The following is a 23,531-nucleotide window of genomic DNA, read 5'->3' as shown; positions in this document are numbered from 1 at the left end:
CTTAAAGATGAATCGCGTGCTGGACGCCCTGAAAAGATTGAAACGGACGAATTGCAAGCACTGCTGGATGTAAACTCTGCGCAAACTGAAAGGAGCTTGCAGAACAGCTTAGCGTTACGCAGCAAGCCATTTCCGTACGATTACGTACGATGGGAAAGGTTCAGAAGGAAGGCAGATGGGTTCCACATGAATTGTCCGAAGACAACAAAAATCGACGGCATGACACTGCACTCACTTTGCTTTCAAAGTTCCGGAAAAAAGATTTTCTGCACAAAATCATTACAGGCGATGAAAAGTGGATTCTTTATGATAACTCTAAACGTAGAAAATCGTGGGTTGATCCTGGTCAACCTTCGACATCGACGCCAAAGCCCAATATCCACGCCAAGAAGGTTTTGCTCTGTATCTGGTGGGATTGGAAAGGTGTGTTGTACTACGAGTTGTTACAACCGGGTGAAACAATCACGGCAGACCGCTACCAACAACAATTGACCAATTTGAGCGATGCATTAGAAGAAAAGAGGCCATTTACTGGCCAAGGACGTCGTAAAGTGATCTTGCTTCATGACAATGCTCGACCACATGTTGCGAAAGCGACTCAGGACCATATCTTTGCGTTAGGCTGGGAACTTCTTCCGCACGCGGCGTATAGCCCAGACATGGCGCCTTCCGATTACTACCTATTCCGGTCGCTGCAGCATCATTTGGCTGATACACATTTCGTGAGATTAGAAGAAATACGAAAATGCATTGATGACTTTATCGCTTCGAAGCCGGTGAGTTTCTATCGTCAAGGAATTTGCAAGCTACCCGAAATATGGCAAAAGGTCGTTGATGCAAACGGAGAATATTTCGCTGATTAATATTTTTTCGTTTGTTTCTGAATAAAGATTGAATTTTACAAAAAAAAGCTCATATCTTTTTTGTTTAATATATATATATATATATAAAAAGAGATTTTTTAATTTTGCACATGTGTATTAGAAAGAAAATTTTAATAGTGCACTTTACAGATATCAATTTTTTTTTCTAAATGCACAATGATGATTGGAGTATCGCAGATTATAACAATTAAATATTTTAATATGCAGCTTTAGAATTGCTACATCAAAAAGAGTAACAATTATGTAATGTATCTTTTCAGATAAGATTCTTAATATTATTTCCAAGCTGCGGTTCAATATAATCGATGTGCATTCCGTATTCTGCGCGAGCACGGTCTTTAAACCGCATCGCTCTCAACGGGAAGAAATAGCGACGGCGCGGCGGTCAGTATCCCTTCGCGCAAGAGTGCCACACGAGCCTTCATTCGTATTCTGAAAAACGAAGGGACGCACGATTACCAGATAGGGTGGCCGGTGCGGTTGCAACTCGTATTCTTCGGGACAATAAAGCCGGTATTGGAAACGAAGGGGGTGGCTGTCGCTGCTAGCCAGAATTCCGGGGGTTAGTTTTGCCGAGCTTTTAGCCTTCCGTTTCCTCCTTTTTCTCTCCTTCTCTTTTTTTTGTTTGTCTGTCCTCGTTTTCTGGCATTTCTCTTTTTCCCTTTCTTCTTTTTTTTTTAACGTTTGATTCTACGACGATGAAATCACAGGGTCGTAACACCTCGACTGGAAACGAATCCGATGGCTGTCGCCGCGGCGGGGTCGAAGTGAAAAAAAAAAGGAGAAGATGAGAGGAGGAGAGTCCGATAATCGGTTTCAATCAGCACCATTGTCGGTCAGCGTAATCCGTCAGGCTGAGGCATCAAAAAAAAAAGGAAGAGCAGCGGACAATCGAAAGCAAAAGGGAGCCTCACTGGCTCAGCGGGAAAAGCCCGTTCCCGGTGAACACACGTGTTATAGCCTCGTCTAGTCTTTAGCCAATATTTAATGTTCTATATTTAACGGATCGTCTAGATTCTACATCCGAAGCGGTGAGATCGATAAATACGCGATACTACGCTCGTTGCCAATGCTCTGAACCATTATTCTAACAGGGAAGTTAGAAGAACTCTGATGCACGTGGTCGTGATATTCCCGTGCTCGTCATTGTTAATACATCAATACGTTTTTAGCTCGCTATTCTTCTATCCGATGATTTTTCTATAATCTGTAGGAAGATAAAAATGTAACGGAGTTATGTATCCGCAATCCCCAACAATAGGAAACGATCCAGAAGCGAAATGTTTATCGATGCCGGTGGTACAGAAATTAATTAATTTTGGAATGCATTCGCTGTTACATCATCGTCATAACGAAGGAAAAAGAGCAATTCATGAAATTTATCTTGTTTGTCGCATGCGGCGATAAGAGGTTAGCTTCTGCAACACTATCGGATCCGCAGAGTGTTTCGAATCATCGTGTATTTTATGTTCAAGGATCTCAAAGATCTTAAGACGTTGCTCGTAAAATTTCTCGAGTATCGTACAATTAGTACGATATGCAAACAACCGCAAAAAAGTGTCAACGACGGCGCGACGATTGGATCGACGCGACGGTAACACGTCACATTGAAGGATATTGTTTTGTACCTCTCGAATATTCAGAGAAACAATTTTTCCCTTCGAGACTTCCACTTTTTGTGTATTTCACGGCGCATCGAGCATCGCTGGCAATTTCACACTCGCGACCCGCGCAAATATCCTCTTGCGGCGCTTCTTTCCCATCTTTTCCGCAGCCGTGTATTTCAGCACGAGAGATACCGCACTCGTTCCTCATCAAAGAGCCTGTTTGCTCTATCACTCTTCGGGTGAGAGAAAAAGAGAGAGAGAAAGAGAGGAGGAAGAGAGGACAAAGTGGAAAAAAAAGAAAAACGGAGTGACGCTTCTTTATATATGCGGCCTGTCTGTAAGCAGGCTGATTTCCGTTTAACGTTTTCCTCCGCTTTTTTCCGTATCAACCGCCGAGGAAATCAAGGGAAAAGACGATTCTCGCGTATACCCCTCTAAACCTTGACAATTCTCGCTTAAATAACTTCTTTCGTGTAAATATGTGTATATGACTACATCAAACGCATTTTTATTCTGGATCTTTTCGCAATTTATAATATACCTAAATCCGCAAGAACATTTTGCTGGAGTTTGTTATGTGAACTTTTAAAAAAAGTTTTGTTATTACATTACGTTAATAATCTGCTGTAATTTAGGTTTAGTATTTTTAGTTTAATTGTGTGTACATATTCTTAAGATTCTTCATGATAAAGTGTTAAAGATAGAGTATGGAGGAATAGCAATTGAATTTCCGTTTCTCTCTCCAAAGTACCGGACTTGGTTCGCGAAATTTATCAGAAATTATTATGACGCATGACGGCGGGATGGCACTGGTTGGCGACAGTACCTATTTGCTTTCATTCAGTGATCAAAGAACGGCGTTAAGTCGATAATCTTTATTCCTTCGCGTGCACAGTAGACCCATTCAACGGATTTGCTCAGTCCATAAAGCTTCTGCGCAATTTGGCTTGACACCGAAATTAAATATTAATCGGCTGCAATGCCGGTTCTCTCTATAATCGTGATTTAAATATCTATTTAAATTTACTTATATTTTTTTCATTATCTTTTAGCACAATAATGAACGCAATAATATAAATTATGGGCAAGTTGAATTTTTTAAATTAAATTATAATAATACAAAGCAACAATGAAAAATACACACATTTAATCTGTTCTTATAAAGAAAACTCATAAGATTTATTAATCCATCTGCGATTATAAAAAAAAAAAAACAAGAATAAAGGTAGCATCGTTATTAACAAGAAATGTTTCCCGTCGCCTATTTAGCGGGTCAATCGAACGCAAAGCATCGTGACACCTGTCATATTTCACTGAGCAGCAGCGTTTACAAAGTAGGCTCGGAAATTGGTATGAATTTGCGTGGAAGGGAAAAAAGAGCACGGAGGAAAGGAGTTCCTCGTGTTCGCTCGACCATCCAGACGGCCTGCTATTGGCTTGTCGACTTACGTGCAAGTCGGCCATAATGCCCGAACGGGATGATGGAAAAGCCACCCTCGATTCGGGCCAATTAGCTTCCGGGCGAGTAAGTGGCAGAGAAACCCCCCAAGGATCCATTTCTCTCCCACATTCCCCTTTTTCCACCTCCTCCTCCGCGTCGTCATCGTCTTCGCCGTCGAGCCACCACGAATTGACCTAACTTCGTTGGCCCCGCTTCGCCAACAAGCGCGACCGTTGGCGTCGCGTCGCCGAGCCGTCTGTAAACTCCAAGTTCATCGCCTAATTCGTTCTTAGAACTGGAAGACACTCCGTCACGCTCCCACGCGTCGCGTCGCTTCCCAGAACTCAGATTGATTCGAACTAATTGACTTCCTCGAAATTATACGCCTAATCGCGATGAGCTTCGAGGTAACATCTGCGATAAGATGGCGCGAACTGGAAACAGGATTAAATTCAACTGCTCGATCAGAGAACGCACTCCGATTCCAAAGGTTTTTCGCAATACGTGCGTGAGCAGTTGAAAAATTAATCGGGGTTATCTCCAATTATGCCACGCATATGTTTTATATTTATTTTTACGAACATTAATGGAATGCTTTTTTTGTAATAGCTTGCACAAAGCGTTTACGAAATCCAGCTTGCTTGCTCACATTTGTCTTTAGTTTTACGTCATTGAAATTTCATTTTAAATTCCATTTCCGATTTTTCTGAACTTTTCACGTACTCAAAATTCAAAGTAAAATCTTTTAATATCTCGCGCTGCTCTAATTTTAATTTGCTAAGCTCCTAGTAAACACCTATATTCATTAAATCTTAACTAATATTAATGCATGAAAGTAAAAAATACATTGTTGAATTAAATCTAACGATAAAATAGCGCCGAGAAGAAAACCGCCCTTATTTTTATTCCGCGTGACAAAAGTCCCGAGATGGGCCAGTCGCATTCGCGTTCGGAACACGTCCTCCTACACAGCGCGGCGGGTCCTCCGCCCAGGGATAGAAAAATCCACCCCTTTTTCAGGCGGTCGATATCAGGACGACCAACCTTACCACCACCTTTCCCTTTCCTCTCCCGTGCGTTTCACTCCCGTCGCTTCGTCATCCTTACTTCGTCGTACCCTCGTGTGGCGAGCGGGCTCTCTCGCTCGTATCCTCGCCTTCGATGAAAAGTTTCTCTCCTCCGCCGCTTTCTGCCGAGGTGGCGCTACACTCGCCATCAAGAACCTCCCTTTCGTCTTCCTCCCATCTACCCCCGCGCATCGTACACATACGCGAACCACTCCTTTATCCTTTCCCGTCCGATGTCTTTCGTGTATACGTTCTGATCTCGTCCGAACTTAAATGTATGTACTGTACACTTTGTGCGCGTGTAAGTGAACGAAAGTGCACGAGGTTCGCGAACACTGCAAACTGAACTGCATGTGGTTATCTGATGTACCGATGGCTAAGTAATCCTCGGACCATCGACTAACTTCTTGATTCTCAAAGTGAAAAAGTCCCGTTTTTTCCTTCTTTGTCTCTCTTCTTGGAAATTTTTCCTTGGTCTTTGTGATGTGTCGAAGCACATTCTACTCTTCACCTTCCTCTCTGCAACGAAAAAATTTTGCTGTATCATTGTCAATACTTTGATTGTAGACTCCTTATTTTTAGTCTCTCACTGAAGTAGTCCCTTTCAAGCCCAAGAGATTTGTTTGCTCTTCTGTACGATCAGTTGGCCAAACACCGAGGACAGCAATAGCAAGGTTTTGTTGCGTTCTTTCATCTTCTCGGTTTGACCACGGCAAATGTCGAAGGCTAAATTATTCTATCCCTCTAACGATCTTTCTGGCTTTATTTTGCGTTTACAACTTATATTAAATATTATACTACTATTTACATGAAAATTTGAAACCAGAATAAATCGGCCTATAAGTTGCTTAAACTTTTTTATTGATCCATATATTTTAAAGATACATGTATCGCGCGTTGGGTCTCAAAAAAGCGGCACGCCTAAAGAGATGTTCGGATTCCGTGATCCTGATGGCGCAAGGCTGAACAAACGGGGTGGGAGGAAAGGAGAGAAGCGCGAAGGAGAGACGCGAGAAAGAGGGACGTGGCGGCAGAGCTGCAGCGTGTGCAGGTTCGTGATTCGAAGTAGGTGGGCCCCAGGTAGCCAGGACAGATAACACCCGGAGATTACCGCGGACAGAGTCATTAGCAGCGTCGGCTTCTGTGTCGGCCAAGATATTCTCTCACTTTCCTCCCCTACCGTCCCAGTGCTGCTTTCTCCCCCTGCTCGTCTCACCGTCCATTCGTTCGCCGCGCCGTACGGTTTTATCTGGCTGGTCAATTCACGCGGCACGATATACACACCGGACCGCTTCACATCCTACCACTTACTTTCCACATCCTCTGACCATCTTCTATTCCCTCTTTTCTCTCTTCCCCCTTCTCCCTTTCTCTTTCTCTCTAGTGTCTCGCGATACTAGCCTCCTCCCCTTTCTTCTCTCGTGAACCGTATCCTCCTGCCACCGTCTTTCCTTTTTTATCCCTCTTTTGCCGACGTATTCTACGAGCAGAATGTACCGCGAAAGACGCGCATTCGCCGCGCTCGAGTGAGTCCAGATTAGAGTCCGGAGAAATACTAATTGCTCCGATCGGCGTTCGCACATATTTTCCACGGCGCCAGAGGCGTGTCGAGGCCGAAGGTCCACGAGAAACGAGATAGTGACGAGGGGACCGCCGGGGCGTCGCGCGAGGGACCGGAAGGGGGACCAACGGCGGTAGTGGCGGTAACACTGACGAGAGAAAGAGAAAAAAAGGAAAAGAGAAACATTCTGCTTTGATAGGCTAATGACAAACGCCTAGATTGCCGGCTTATCACCCGGCCAGCGCTAATTATTTCCTCTTTGTACCGCGCCGCGCATAATGGCGTCCGTGCAGAAATGAGCAAGGGCTCTCTCTCCCCCCCCCCCTCTCTCACTCTCTCCACTTCACGTGTGTCGTACTAATTTACACGCACGAGCGGCGTGTCGGCGAATTTTATTTGTTACCGCATGTGGTGGCGGCAAACGTGAATTTCTCGCTGCAGATTGACGGAATGACGTTGTACGTTACAATCGGTCCCTTCACTTAAATCTCTACGCACTCCAATGATTATCGACACGGTGGACCTTTGGCCCTTGCGTTCCTCTTCCTCTCTTCCGCTCTTTCCATCCAGATTGTCTGTTGACGATTTCTGTTTTTTCCTCTATATACACGTCCAACGTATGTACCAACACAGTTGAATGCAAATTTGCATTTGCACAAATAATCGCTGCAGTTATATTCCCGAATATTCCGCAGTTTTTCTGAATTTTTTAATTCTTCTGTCTTATCATCGCGAAGTCAATTAATTTAGAGATCAAATTCAGAAGAATGACAGAATTTCGATAAATGCACGAATTACGTAATATTAATTGTTAGAATTTGATCTTAAATTATGATATAAAAGCTTTATTTCTCAGGTAATTTTAGTTTCAGCAAATTTTTACAAGCAGGATTGACAGATTTTCATCTTGAATGATATTCTTATATAAAAAATCTTTTCTAAAATATGTGAAACCAATTTTTACGAAATAAATGTTTTTGGGGCTCCCTTGCCTACATGGACACATCAGTATAATACTGCAATATATTACTAAGAAGCAGTTCCGAGAATTTCAACTTAACGCTATTAAGAACTTTCCTCAGCATCGGAAACTTTTCTGGGGTAATTTGCCCCCTACTTTGAAGAGTCATGATTCTTTAGCCATGCTCACTTGCTTTCCCGTTTATCGACGGCAATTTGTGATTCGTTAAAAGACATGTTACATTCGTATCCACTTTTCAAAACGTTTTCCAACTACGAAAGTTCTCTCTTCAAGCGTACGATAATTACCCGGATTACGTGAGTGAATTGACGCATGAACAGATTTATCAACCAACGAGGATACCTACGTACATTCGTTCATTCGTTCTTTGTCGATGACAGAATGTTCTCAGCAATCTTGTTAGTTGCTGTTCGTACAGTGAAGCGAGATGCTCCGAGCGGTATCTGCATAAAAGGAAGGAAGAGGCAGTCGACGCAGACAGATACAGGACAAAATCATAAAAGAATACAAAAAAAAGTTAAAACGGAAAACTATACCAGTCTGGCATCGAAATTGGAATCAGATGTATTTTTTGAATCGCGTTTTCTGATGTTTTCTTTCCTCGTCGAAAACTCGCTCATTTTTCTGGCATAACATTGGGCGAGTTCAAGACGGGAAAGCGGCTAGGCATGCTTGCCGAGCGAATGAACATGATTGGTTCTTACCTATGGATCCACCCATCATGTTTAATTGCTCGGCGAGCAGACCTAGCCGCTTTGTCAACTTGAACGCGCCTATTGGCTGCGTTCAGCAGAGAAAGCAGCTTTGCAACTGTTGTAAAATTCTTCAATACGATTGGTTCTTGCTTTTGGTTCTTTATGGATCTAAATGTACAAACTACTTATTAATCTATAAAATATAATAAATTAAATATAATAAATATTATACATATAAGATGTCTACGCATTTGTTTTAATTAACAAATTTTTTTATGAATTTGTGTGTGTGTGTGTGTGTGTGTGTGTGTGTAACATTTCAAACTTTTTTAAAAATAAAATTTTGGGAAGATTAAAATACTGTACAGTATATATTGATATATCTTCAAAAGCGATATTTATACCTTTCGTATTATTATATAATGATTTGGCCTTCGCAGTTAATTACAGAATACTGCAAAAAAGTGTAAGGCTTCCGCGAAAGATTCTTGGCATTTCTGTCTAGGTTTCTAGACTAACTCGGCATTAATACTTTAATAATATTGTTCACGATATCAGCAAAAAGCTTGAATCGAAGTATCACCTTATTCTATATCTTTTTAAGAAGTTCATAAAAATAATGTAAAATATTTTTTATTGTTTGCCCCAAGCCATTGGGTCCGATTTAAGAATGCGCAAGCCACAATTACCAATCTTGAATAATAAATGTTTCTTTTGACGAGCGTGAAAGTTCTTCTCGATTTAGCAGAAACACTACGATCTCTGTACGGCACGGTGACGAATGATTCGGTTTTGACGCCACGTTGAAATTAATTTCACTTCTTCTATATGATGTGATCACGATGTATAGATGATAAGCGCGGCAGCATCGATACATTTTATTTGACCATTTTAAGTGGCAGCAGGACTGTGAATTCCGAATTGAATTAATAAGTGAATTCGATTGTACCCGACAGAGCGATCGATATCCAGAATACGGCCGGCCATGTTTCGGAGCCTATCGATCACTATATACGTATGTGCTGAATAACTAGCATATAAATTATGCGGATGATGATCGAGGCCGACGCCATCGATAGCGGGTGGATGCGAGTCGGAACTGACCCGTTGCAGATGCGAGAATCCATCTTCGTGAATTCGACAGCGGAATCGAGTAATGACACACGCGGCTTCCGGTTATCGATCCGCGTTCACGTCGCATACGATAATTTGCTCGTACCGTTCACGTATTAATCTCTCTTTCTCTCTCTCTCTCTCTTTCTCTCTCTCTCTCTCTCTCTCTCTCTCTCTCTCCCCCTTTACGCATGCCACGGACGCGTGCGCGAGCTACGCGAGTTTGCCCTTTTCATTTTGCGTGTCGGAATATTCTGAAGAGTCTTTCGGATCGTATAATAAAAGTAACACGAGCACAGGCAAATTTGCTCCGGACGCGACGTGAGTCTCGCGAACGACTCGCACGTGCATATTCGCGTTCGTTTAACAAGATCGATGAACGTACGCCATGTAACGTAAGCTTTTTTTAAATTGCAGGATAAGGTCAATAAATTATCGTAATCGGTAAGTTCGTCGTTTCGACAATTTAATAAATTATTTGTATGAACAGTTGGTGGTAGGCGCGACGAGAACGTGTGTATATAAATATATATATATATATATATATCGTTGTAGATAAATACGTATTTTATTATGAATATCAGAACTATTTCATAAAATCAGTTAAGTGCTGATAAAATATCTTTAACAAATAATCATGTTTTCAAATTTCAATGTAAAGATGTAACTGCGATCGTCATCGTTATAGCGACGATAAAAGCTCGCTCGGAAAGCTCAATTGCGTTTGCAGATTTTGTATCGATCAGCTCGGCATGATGCATCAGTGTAATAGCCGCTTTACCAAGCTCATGCTTTCTTGGCCCGCACGGAACTTTATGAAATACTTGCACGAAGATTAATTAACCTGAAAGAAAGAGTAACGTGCGGACGCACGCTCTCTGATTGTGTGATTAACGGCAACACCTTCTTGACACTTTTTTAATCTGACGTATCTCTATATTTTTCTTCGTGCAAAATCGCTCTCTCGTGTCTCGCGCTACTTTTGTTTCTTAATTTTGCGCCGTGCCGTAGCCCGTAGATCACTTTCAGACCACGCTCGCGATGGTTAATCACGAGACTTCTGAGACTTCCGCGACTTGTGCTAAATAGAACGTTTCGAAGATTGTTCATGAGAACGAAAAGAATTCCACTTCATATAAAATTCGACATTTGAAAAAATGTAGAGAAAAAAAACTTGATTTATGTTGTATTTTCTCTTAACTCTAAAATTAACCATCTCATATATTATATAATTGATAGCATCATCGAGTAATTGGTCTGACAGTACGAGCGAAGCGAAATAATTGCAAACGTTCTTTGCCAAAGCTAACTTAAAACAATCTGTCCCAATGTATGATCCCTTTCTTATTGCAGACGATACTGAACTCGATGCACAAGTATCAGCCGAGGTTTCACCTCGTGCGAGCCAATGATATCCTGAAACTTCCGTATTCGACATTCAGGAGTTATGTTTTTAAGGAGACGGAATTCATCGCCGTGACGGCCTATCAAAATGAAAAGGTAAGTGATCTCTGAACTCTTACTCAAACACATCCATATGTAAAAGAGATTTTTCGTTAAATTAATTTCGAAACATTAAAATGCAATTTTTCGGGGAAATTGAAAAAGGTAGACTTGATTATTTTCTAATACTCCTGTAGGCCAAGATAAAATTTTAGTTTTTGATTTTTTTCTGTTCATATTGTAAAATTTATTGAAGATATAGCGCAAAAATATAATCCGTTCTTTTTATATGTCAAAAGTTCATCACCTTATCGCTGAGAAAATGTAAAACTCACACGCGGCGGCGAGAATTCGTTAGAAAGGAACAATCTCGCGTTACGATCTGAGACCCGAGCGGGCCGTTTTGGTTTCTGGCCTTCTGTTAATTAATATTTCTCCGCGTTCTTGTGCCTTGATAGGCATGGATGCGAGAATCATTTCGTGGAATAACATCTTCTTGGTACGCATTATTTTCAGTGAATGAATTGCTTACACGCACGTGGCTATAAGAAGAGACCGGGCCTTGTATAGATTTTTGGTAGGTCGGTTATATACTCGGCTAATACACTCCTATCTTAATTATCGCGCCTTCTCGGTATAAGAAGCAAAGCGAGAAAGTATATTAGCTCGAGAGTCTACAGGCCTATTAAATCTGACTTATAACGAAAGATTGTTTAATTTACAAACTTATTTTTAATTCATGCTCAAATATATTTATTTTGTTTACAGATTACCCAACTGAAGATCGATAACAACCCCTTTGCGAAAGGATTTCGAGATACTGGTGCGGGAAAGCGCGAGAAAAAGTGAGTATCGCTTTCAAAACTGCACTATATAAACGCGGTATATTTTTTAACACTTTCCTGAAATTAAAACAAGCTTTCCCGAAATTAAAACAACCCATGCCAAAATATACAAATATTTTTCTATATATGTATATGTGTTTCTAAAAGAGTTATTTAGTTCATTCTGTAACAGTTTCATGAGAGGTTCATTTATAAAAATTTATGAAAATCGTATAATACCTATAACCAGGAAAGAGTTAAAGAAAATCAGTAAGCTAAGTCTCAAAATCTTTTGAGCATCCTATGATGAAAATCGTACGACTCAGAATCTACGTTAATGTACAACGGATTAAAAACTACCCTAAATGCAAAGCAGACATGCCCTCTCTTTGAACCGCGTTTTGTGACGAGCAAAGAGCGCGAATCTGTCTTCGGGGTCGACCTAATTGATCGTAGACCTTTCGAGCTTCCCCTCGATCGACGCTATTATGCCGACCTTAGGGTCACCCCCTGAGCTAAGGGTTGGTTTCACAGGGCTCATTTGCACTCCGCATCGCCGGCAGTGCCGTCCATTTATATTCAATATTGCGGGTTTATGAGCTTATGTCAGCGAACAATCCTTCAGAGGGGATGCTTCGTCGTTGCCGTGGACCAGGCTGCTATGGAAACTCATTTCGATCCAATAGGTCGCGGGGTGAAAACTCGAGTAGATTTTGATGAAATCAAGTCACTATGCATAACAATTTAAGCTATTCCTAATTCTTGTTATGTCATTAAACAACTTTCATAATTTTTTTAACGAAAGAGAATATTCTGTCTATGGTGACAGCATATCTCGTATCAAGAAACGCATTATATTACGCGGGAAGACAAAAAAAGAACGACGCAAGCCGCGGGTCAGAAAATTTTCGGAAAATTGCGGCAGTCTGCGACGTCGAGCGGATAAAGAAAGGGTCAGGTTAATCGAGAAAATATGCAAAGTAGGGGGCGCGTCGCCGCGGCACCGCCTAATTAGAATAAGGGTTAGTTTTGGCTTATGGTTTCGGTTAAGGGTGGTTGGATGCCATCAGGAAGCCACAGGGAAACCGGAAAGAGAGAAAGAGACAGGGCACGGGCAGGGAAACACCAGCAGAAAGAGACCGCGAGAGAAAGAGAGCGGCACAGTGAGAGAGGGATCGGGGTTGGAACATAGCCAATCATCGGATTAGCATACTGATGCTCAGGGGCGGCGCTATCGTTAACGTGGAGGGTGCCACTCTTGACGGCTTTGAATTTTATATTGGCCCTACAGATCGTTTTGTAGCTGTACAAAGACTGCGCTTCGAGAGCTTTGGTCGATCTTCTGTTGAAAGCGCGAAATCTCTTTCCTCGATCCCACACACACATGGGGGTTATTTTTTTTATATCTTCGGTTGCATAGACTTCTTTATAATTTATTGAATTATAAATTTTCCGCAGATCACGTGGAGATTTGAAGATCCAGATGATTTTTTCGGCTTTAAATTATTTCTGTCTCAAATATCAACAAAAAGAATAAAAAACGTTTCAGATCATATAATTGCATACAATCATATTCCTACATAGGGCTTGAAAGAGCACAGCATACTTTATCCGAAGGATCTCCTAGAATCTTCTTTAGAACTTTAAGATGTTTCTTGGAAGTCTGTGCTTTATGGGAGTGCACTAGAATTTTCTCAGATTTTTTTAGAGTCCTTTGAAAAACACAATCGTCCTTTAGCGATCCAAGTGGTCTAAATGGTAAAATTCATAGTAGTCTGCGGAGAGTTAATTGAGAGCTGAGAAAAAGTAAGTAGACTAGAAGAAGAGGGAAGATGTAATCGCGAATATAATAGTTAAGACAGTCTTATCGGAATTTAATCGCTACATGATAATTTAGGCGAAATATCCCCCGATTAGTATAGAAATGTAAAGTAACTGCGTGACTATACTCAAATAAAATCACTACACTCGATACGCGATAGAGTTAAACGACACTGACAGCTGGCGCATTGTTTCGTTAATTTTTTAACAACGCGCGACGCGGCATTTCGTCACGAGATGTAACGCCACTCGAGCGTGACGAGTTGATTCGCTACGCCGCTTTAAAAAGAAAAAAAAGAAAAAAAGGAGGGAGAAAGAGAAGGAAGGAACCGCTTCGGTGCAGCGAGTTGTCACGTCATTTATCATCATACACACCGCGGAAAGATCGCATTGCGATATGCATGGTGTGCGGATTAACCCGTTCGTTCGTGAAACTCCCACGATCGTGCGTTAATACGTGCAGTACATACGACGAGCAATATATATTTCCTAGCGGTCCATTAGCGCAGGTACTAAATTAATAGCTATTACGTTAACCATTGTCTCTGGGGTTAATTTTCACGATTTGTACTCGCTTATATATCGCAAATGTCTTTTAATTAATGAGTAAACCAAGGCGCGCTAAGAAATCTGGATGAAGCCGTCGAGTTTTACTTAACTTTGCAGTTAATTATCCGCAGAGCAGAAATCATTGAAATTCCTGTGCGTTCCTCCGATGTGCGTTCCTTCGATATTACAACAAAGCATTCTTATTAGATATATATGTATATACATATAAAACTACAGCCGGACTAGCCCTAGGCTTCATCCCCGATTTTTGTTGATCTTGTGTGTTGTATCTGGATAATATTGAGAACATTACGGATAACATATAACTAACATTTTAAGTATTTTCTTATTTGCGATATAATCAACAGTCATATTTCTTATCGTACAATCTTGTAATTTCTATTTTCATTTATGCAAATTGTCATTTTCTAGTTTACTCGATCACAACGATAATATATAATAATTGCGAAGATATGTTGGTGAACGGAAGGTTTATCTTTCCCACGAAGTCATTCTTTTAGACAACGATATAAGCTATAAGCTTTCCGAGACCTCTGCAATTCCTGCCATAATCGCACCAAATCGAAATACTCGATTCCGCAACCTAATACAGAATTAATTGGCGCACACGGATCCTTTCAGCGGGCTCGAACAAAATTTCCTGGAACGCTCCTAATCACGCAAAGGAAACTCGATGGTACGTTACCGTCGACAATCGAGTCGAATGACGGGCCGGGGTTATGGAGGCGCGGCGCGGGAAAGGCAAGGGGGCCGGGGCAAATCTAATGCATCGTCTCGTGCAGGCAGAACAAACCTAAACCTCGTGTAAGTCTCGGCTATAGCCGTTCGCACAACGAGAGTTTTACCGGTGTCTTAATGCCATGTAATGCGATCAGTTCACCAACACAGAAACGCGCGCTTTTGCTCACTCGCTCGCTCGCTCGCTCCTTCTCGTGGATGCATCCGTGACATGCACTCGTTGCAGTCTCGAAAGGGTGTTGTACAGGCTCTCTGGTTTCTGTATATAAGTACGAGAGTACGCCAAATCAATAATCCGTGCACTCGGTATAGAACTTTCGAGCAAGGTATGTGTATACGTCCGTCCCTCTTCGTCCTAGGCTCACAAGTAGGGTTTCCATCTCATCCGTCCGCTTTCCCTCGAACACTATCTCCTCTTTCTTAGGGCATTCGGGGGGACGTTCGGAAAGATTTTCCAACGGCGCGGGCGTTCAGAGAATCGTTCAATTTTATTCGCGCTCACCGAGATTGGCTGCACCAATGTCGCTTAGTACTAAACACTAATTGATAACCTTTTCCCTTCTTTGCTTCTGTATTTTAATTAGTTGTGGAAACAAGCTAACCGAATAAAAGAATTCATTAACGTAAATTAATCAGAAATCATTAAATTCGCGTGACACGCTCGATTTCTCTTATGTAAAAGGCTATCCGTGTAACGCAGTTCGATAAATCGTGCCAAGATTACGCGATCTTCGCGAAGATCGGGCGAAAGAAACACGTTGCCCTGGGGAGTCAGCGAATAGATCAGTGTGTCGTGAATCGATACGGTATCGCCGTAGCATCGATGAAAAATGATCGTGACTCCGACTCGGGTGTGCAGGCAGCCAGACGTCAGCGCGATAAATCACTCTCGATTCCGCACACCTATAAGCTCGCGATTCACGGAAAAAAAAAGTTCTCTGCGTCGCGCAATGTAATCGTGCCGCGCGTATATATCTTGAGGGTTCTATCGACACGCCGCTCATTTATGCGAGCCGCCTGTAAATACGCACGCACACAGAGGCGCGAATTGCACCACACACGAGCTCTCGCTCGTCTGTTTATAAGTGCAAATAGCCGCGAGTGGCATAAAGTTAAGCGCACGTGAAGGCAACGCACGCGCGAGCGAGCGAACGCTAGACACTTGCCGCATAGGAAAGGCGTTGAAGGCGCAATTAAGATAATTAATCTAATACCACGGCCGCGCCTCGAGGCAATGCAGCTACCGACGCTCACATAAATCCCTGGGCTTCGTTTATTGCATCGCGCCGACGCTGGGCTTCGCTCCGCGTGAATTATCACCGCCGCGCGCGGACGAGCGAGGCGCACCCGCGCCGCGCGGCTCGAGATTCTCGAGAATCGCCGCGCTCAGCGTCGGCGGGGCCTTTTGATTTTCTCTTCGACACAATACCTCTCTGTCTCCCAGAATCGCGATCGCATTGATCGTCTCTTGTTCTCGTACGTGCAACCAGCTCAACGGCCCAATACGATGCACGTCGTTGTCGACTTCACGATATTTCATTCGCATGAATATCGACGTTCTAAGATCTTCATAGATTCTCATTCAACTAATCATGCGTGATTGAGATAACATTTACGCACATTCTGCGTGAAAATTTCAAAGAAATCACACATTAATATTTATAAATAGATCGCGTGTTTGTCTTTGATAGAACTTACATCGCATCTGTGTTTCATATTACAAATTGAAATTATTATAGTTTGGTAAACGATGAATATTGACAAAAAAAATAATAGGACTTAAATAATTTAAAAAACAATAATTAGAAAGGAGAGTTAGTGAGTATTAAATAAAATTAACATCACAGTTTATTAAAGATACATAATTTGGATCACAAATTAACTGTGTTAATCGTTTTATTTTATGCACCGAGAACCGCGTTTGACTCTCACTAGTTCTTCTTTCTAATTATTATTAATTAATATCAATATACACATTATATATGTATACGATCAATTATTATTCTGACTTTGTTATACTTCTTTATACGATTGCAATAGTTTCATGCAATTTTTTCAGAATAAACGTTATCGCGACTCAGTCTATTTGCAATTTCAGTTCTTCTTTATGCTGAATATCAATTCGCCAATAAATCAATTAGTACACATTGAGGACATCCTCGAGATATTGCGCTAATTTATAGATAGAAATCGCCGATTGGTTCTCACAATCTTCCGGATGAGGATATTTTTACCCGCTCGTCATCCTCGCAATTTTTCGATTGAGACACACGCATACGCGATATGCTAACAAAAGACCACACCGAGATCCAGCGTGAACGATTTAGCGTCGAAATTACCACTGCCAAGTAGGGAAATAACTTTATCACTGGCCCTCTCGTTATACTCTCAACCAATTACAGTGTGCCGTAATCAATAGGTATTCGCGCGTCTCAAAAGATTGTCAGCTTGCGAACGTCGATAAATCATATCGAAATAGGCGGAACCCATTTATCCGGTGGCCGTGTAGCTCTGCTAACGATTGATAACTCGCTAACCACGCCTTTCCATAAATCAATAATCAATCTGGAACTCGTTGCCTTCTTTGTAACACCGCGTTGCGACAATGTCGAGTTTATTTGTTTTAACGTACAACTTATTTTTCACGAAGATTTGTCGGGAGAAGCAATTAAGAGGGAAAAATAAACGTAACACGCGAACCTCACAAGATTGCTAACTCCGCGTCGTTGTTGCAGAAGGCAGGCGCTATTGACAGTATCGGGCGGCGGTTCCCGTTTGACAGCGGGTGGACCAGCATCTCCGGACAAGCGGCGTTCGTCGAACTCCGCCACTGACCTCATGGACGACGAGGACAAGCTGCTGGATGTGGTTGGACCCGATACACCGCACCCAGCCCATCACCATCGGGAACGGGAGCACTCTCGCGAGAGAGACGATCGGACGAGCGAACGAGGCGAGGGCAGCGAATCGTCCGGGTCCGAGAGCGGTGGCGGACCAGGGCCAACGGGCTCTGAAGGTCCACGGCCGGATGTCTCTGTCGGACCACCGCTTCATCCGCCCCTTTTGCCGTATCTGTATCCGCCAGTGCCCGGACTCTATCCCGGTCCCGGTCCCCTGATACCACCCACTCCTCTTGGACTCCATGGCGGTGTCACCCCCGGTATGCTGTTTAACGCCCAGCTGGCCTTGGCGGCCCAGCATCCCCTCTTTGCACACTATCCTCATCCCCTGGCGAGTCCCCTACATCAGCTCAAAGGACACAGATTCGCACCCTATACCCTCCCGGCGCCCTCGCATGGCTCAGCCTTCGAGACCGTGACTCCCGGTAGCAGAACCCTAAGTCCAAGATCACCGCCGCCGAGGCCGCCAACCGATTCGCCGACACCCACTGGTGGCGGTGCTCTCATCTCGACGACGCCCAGCTCCGCCGGTGAGCTCAAATCCATCGAGAACATGGTGAACGGATTGCAGGAGAAGAGAAGGAGAAGTCCGAGTCTGACGCCCGGACATCGGGGCGACGACGCCGGCGGAGGGAGTCCGTGACAGGAGAACGAACCTGTGAGCAGCACCAAGGACGATGACCCTGACGAAGATGAGAACGAAGATTGCGCCGACGAATCTGGCGGCGACCCGGAGGACCTTTCTGCCGACGAGAGGGAGCCGGACTCCACGTCGGAGCCGTCGTAGCGGCGGGAACGTTGGCTTGTCGGTATTCGGTTCTCCCTGTCTCTTCCTCGTCCTATTCGGGGGTCCTGGCCGTACCAGATGAGTGTGAGGAAGGCCAGACTCTTATACTACAAAGTGCAATTTTATTTCCGGAGTGGCGCCGCGGCTCGAAAAGTCGTTCTCGCGAGCGAGTGCGGCGCCCTTCGTGCTTTCGGGACTGAACAAGGAGTCCTGCGTATTTCCTCTATCTGTAAATAAACCTATATGAGAGTATAATATTGCGCGCATTAGGAGTGTGCGTCTCTGTTAGGACCGCGAGGCGGAATGCGTTGGACTCTCGACAAATGCTACGCCGATCGCGCGGTGATGTAAATTAAGTGAGACGCGAGAATGAATGCGTGAGAAGAAAATGAATGTGAGACAGAGAGAGAGAGAGAGAACGAGAAAAAAAGGGTAGAGTCTATGAGCGCGTACCTGTGTCCCGTGTGAGTCTACGTTCTACCTGTGTACGTTAAGTCTTAAAGGAACAAAACAGAGAACGATATTGCAATATAAGAGCACCTCCTACTTATAAATAACATCTCTCTGTACTAATTATTAAATATTATATTATAACGATTAGAGCGTAAACGCATAAACGCACGATGCCCGATTTACGCCTCAAAAACGCAAAGTAAAGAAAGGAAATCCTAAATCCGAAGAATTTCGGGGCCCGAATCGACGATCCATAGAGAAATACAGCGCGACGTGACATAAACCACTGATTGGTTCATCAATGAATAGTGTCACTCTCGAATCCTTTCATTCTTGAAATTCCACGTCGCCCGGAGACTCGCGTCCTTTGACCGTGCGTCGAAAGATAAAGCCGTTGCGTCAGTGAAATAAAGCGGTGGGCGATCAGCTTTTCATTTGTTTACTCGGACGTCACGCTCGACGAATCGCACATATCTTCTTTTTTTTATTTCTTTTACTTTTTTAGTTTCTTTTATGAGGAAGAAGCTCGTCATTTCTTTTATTAGTAGATTGGAGTACGTCGAGCTTGTAATTGTCAATGTTTTTCTGTTTCATAATTATTGAGAAACGACTTTTGTTAAAAATGATATTTTATTTTTACATTGTTGTCAAACATTACACATAACGTTATAAGTTGAATTTATTTCTTTAAAAATTTTTTTTTATGTAAAAATGAGGCAAATCGAGATTTCATTTTACAGTAGTTGCTCAAGACTCGATTACCGAATTATATCAAGCGATCGGAATCTTACCGCGCCGACTAGAAATCCGAGCCGACCTGCAATTTGTATAAAATAGGCGATCGGTGTAAATAATTATTAAACTTGTAATAAAAACGTCGAGTAAATTCGCAATCAACTCACGCGAGTCACTTTAGGGAGCAGAGGGATTCGCTATCGCGAATGCTGCACGTAACACAATAGAGGCGGTCTAAAGAGAAAAACCTGACGTCTGGGATGGGAGATAACGGTGATTTATTAAGGCGAAATCGCGCAATGTCCGCGGGAGAACGTAACGTGGTTTTTTTTTTTTTTTTTTTTTTTTTTTTTTTAAAGGAACGTCTCCGAGAATGGGATTCTCCCGTGATGTCCGAGAATGGGAGGCCGTTATCGTTTGCACGCACTGCGATAATACGAATGCGCTGCACGTCCGCACGTTGCACGGTCGCAGCGACAATCGAAAGATCGACTCACTACCTGACGCAATACACCTTGGCGTTTAACATCGATCATCTCGTTGTGCAATCGATGATCGGCTTCATACTTGTATTCTAAATCATTTTATTGTAATTCGACTAATCGCTGTTACGTTTCCTACGCATTTTCAATCTTGCAGTAGCGTCGAGTATCGTAAAATAAGAAAGGCACGAGTGGAACATCTATGTTGAGCTCTCGTTTCAAATAATTTGTTGCTGTTGTTCAGTAATTGCAAAAAGGTAAGTCTTCAACGACTATATGAAATAAATCAGTTAAATACAATATCGAATACTACTATTGAATCATGATATATTATTTAGTAAACATACAAAAATAATCAATTTCACATGGCTAATATTTCTATAGTATTTATCAAGAATTCAAGTATTTCAAACTTCTTAAAGTGCATATTAACTTTTAATATACATATATTAAATATATATAGTATATAAAATTAAATATATATTTAATATAATATATTAATTTAGATAGCCAATTGACATTGAGTTTGGTTTTATAGAAACATGATGCAAAAACACAAATAGAATGCGATATGACATTTTGATTATTGAATATCTATGATATTTGAATATGTCGACTAAAACGAGATATATATATATATATATCACACATCGACTTTTTTGAAAGTCGCCTAATCAGCTTTGCTCTATTTTGCGATACCCGTTATAAGCGGACTAGCCTCGTCGTTGTAATATGTCTACATACATACATCCGAATCGATTATAAGGGAGCGAAGTGTTCTGAAATCTGAAAGCAATAATCGAGCAGAGCTGTGAGTGTAACTATCGTAGATGAAACTAATCGGTTCGGCTGTTCTAAACTTTTGCGGTCGGCTAAGACTTCCATAAGTAAAAATCACTATTGGCAGGCACTTTGACTCGGTGCAAAATTCGCGACAAGAAATTTGTGAGCGATTCAAAATGAATTGTTGAAAAATCGGAGGTCATTTTAGAATCGTGTTGTCGAACGGGTCCGACAATTATTATTCATCATATACTTTAAGCGAGAAGCCTACTCTATAATCTGGTCAACGGAACAGCATATAGATTTTTTATTTAATCAATATGTTGATCGAAGAACTTTTGTCATAGTGATATAACAAAATCGCCTTAAAAAATGGCGAGATAAATATTTTCCATAAATCTTTATTACTTTATTTACTTGTTACTGATCCGCAGAACCCATAATTCGTTTACGCGTGTTGATTTTAATGAATCCTGTTCAGATATGACTGGCGAACGTTGTACATATATATTTACTTTATTTCAACTTGTTTATATTCAGCGCTAAATATGGTTCCGTCGGTCTCGAATTTCACTTAGATGAAAAACTCAATCGATGCAAATGTGATGTTGGGAAATGCCATATTTAGCGCTAAACGTACAGTATGAAAACGAGCCAATATTCCGATACGGAAGTAGAAACTGATCGATATGTACAGATATGCAATTGAACAGGCAAGTGGATGAAGAAGGCTTGTCACATTCTTACGCACGTTAAGTTATTTGTATGGATAAATGTTATTCTCTATTGTATCATACGTATCAGTAAGTAAAATGTATTATCAATTTAGTGCTGTGATGGTTCTTAGTGCAGTTAGCTTGTGGACACGAAAAGTCCATGTACAATATTAAATCACATTAATGCGAATTTTAATTTAACGCTGAAACCTGTCACGAGTCGTCATTATGTCGAAATATTTTCTTCGTCCATCTGCTCCTTCAATTTAATTCAATTGTGTATGATCGACAAGTCCGTTGTCTGTCGGAATTTTAAGACATAGTTACAGTCAAAGACTTTCGCCCGATCGAAATCGCGTCTCAATTCCCTTGAATTTTCGGGAATTTGCTCAATCCCTCGCATAATTTTCGTGGCTTCCTTCGGAGCGTACGCACGGTCTTATGTTCGAAGCGACGCGAGCATCATCGACGAGAAAATAGAAAAAAGCAATAAAAAAATAATCACAAAAAAAGGAAGAAGAAACAAAAGGAAGACCGAGTGGTCCAGACATGGGCCGCACACGTCAAAAGCGAATTTAACTTCTTAACACGAGAATCGTGATATTCCGTGACTTGTATTGTATATTGTACACTCCTTAGATTCTTTGTCCTCCGCCCCAACTCCATTCCCAACTTTGCCCCGTCATCAAAATCCCTCCGCAAAATCCACGTGATTAAGAATTATATATATATATATATTAATTTAAAAATACAATCATTGTGTACACTCTCATTTCTCACGCTCCGATAATAAATAAACTTAATCGCACGATAAACTTATCGTTGCATAGTTATATTGCGCGCGTGGATATCTGCACAAAATAGAGCCACAATGTTATTCCTTAACGAACGTCATCCGCACTTTGCGCTGTTCACTATTGGCAGTGCGTTTATCAGCTTTCGTGCAATTTTCTCCTTTACACTCCACACAAAACGTCAGTTGCGTCTATTGGATAAAACGTGTCTTAACATAAATTTTTAATATCTTTGTACACATTGTCCGTTAATAACTTTGACACTAATTCTAACAATAGGCAAATAAGTCAGAAATAGTAATTTCGTTTTATTACTGTTGCAGGAAATCGGCTATTTCATTCGAAATAGTCATCGTGTGCAGGCTATTCCGTGTAGTCGAATAATTAGCATTAAACAGACGTTTGTGTACGAATGTAACCAATCGGCTGATATGCGTCTTATACGCATTTTAACGAAGAAACTTTTGATTCCGCCGCCTCTTTAATGAAAGAAACCGTTTTCGTTTTTGCCAGAAAATAAGCGCGCAAGAACGCGCTTCGGTGGCGCAGGAATTTTAATCTTTCGACCGATCGGTCGGACGATTGTAATAATTACCGTTTGCTCGTGTGAAGATACGACGATGCTCTTTCTCGACCGCAAAATAAAGTAATGAAAATATGAGGGGCAGCGTGAACGTTTTTGAATTATCTATAAGGAATTACGTATAAATTTAATAATAAAAAAAAAAGAATTTGGTACGTCTCTCTGTTTTGGGTTACTATAAGTTCATATTTTATGAATTTACGAAAAAAACTACAAAATTTACATGATAAAATTTACATTTTTATTTAAGTAATTTCGATATTTTTTTCGAAAAACTTATGTAGCTGTATCAGACCCTTGACGATGTGTTACACGAGAACATCGTGTTCTAGGAACGGTATAAATTGATGAGATATCGACATAATTAGTAGCATGCGTCTTTTTTTAATGAATGGTTTCCCCGATGAATTCGCATTTCCGTTGCGCCATGGTGCAAAGGTAAATTCCGATGATTACGTAGATAAAAAGTTAATGAATACGGCCTCGTTTGAAGCAAGCAAACTAACAATTCCTTACAGCGAGACAATTAGGGGTATTACATAGATAATTAGG

At 41.7% G+C, this 23,531-nt stretch overlaps 1 protein-coding gene across 1 annotated transcript in view; it reads left to right on the top strand.

The window, feature by feature from the left end:
• The window catches only part of bi (T-box transcription factor bifid), a 93,891-nt gene extending 74,916 nt beyond the window's left edge, over positions 1-18,975 (top strand). The window contains 3 exon segments of the mRNA XM_018456024.1: positions 10,704-10,850; positions 11,562-11,638; positions 17,482-18,975. Coding sequence (XP_018311526.1) covers positions 10,704-10,850; positions 11,562-11,638; positions 17,482-18,289 — 1,032 coding nt within the window. The 3' untranslated portion in view covers positions 18,290-18,975.
• The last annotated feature ends 4,556 nt before the right edge of the window (positions 18,976-23,531 follow it).

The sequence above is a fragment of the Mycetomoellerius zeteki genome, unplaced genomic scaffold, assembly GCF_001594055.1.
Source record: "Mycetomoellerius zeteki isolate Tzet28-1 unplaced genomic scaffold, Tzet1.0 scaffold53, whole genome shotgun sequence".
Classification (NCBI taxonomy): domain Eukaryota; kingdom Metazoa; phylum Arthropoda; class Insecta; order Hymenoptera; family Formicidae; genus Mycetomoellerius; species Mycetomoellerius zeteki.
This window is presented reverse-complemented; position numbering and strand designations above follow the sequence as displayed.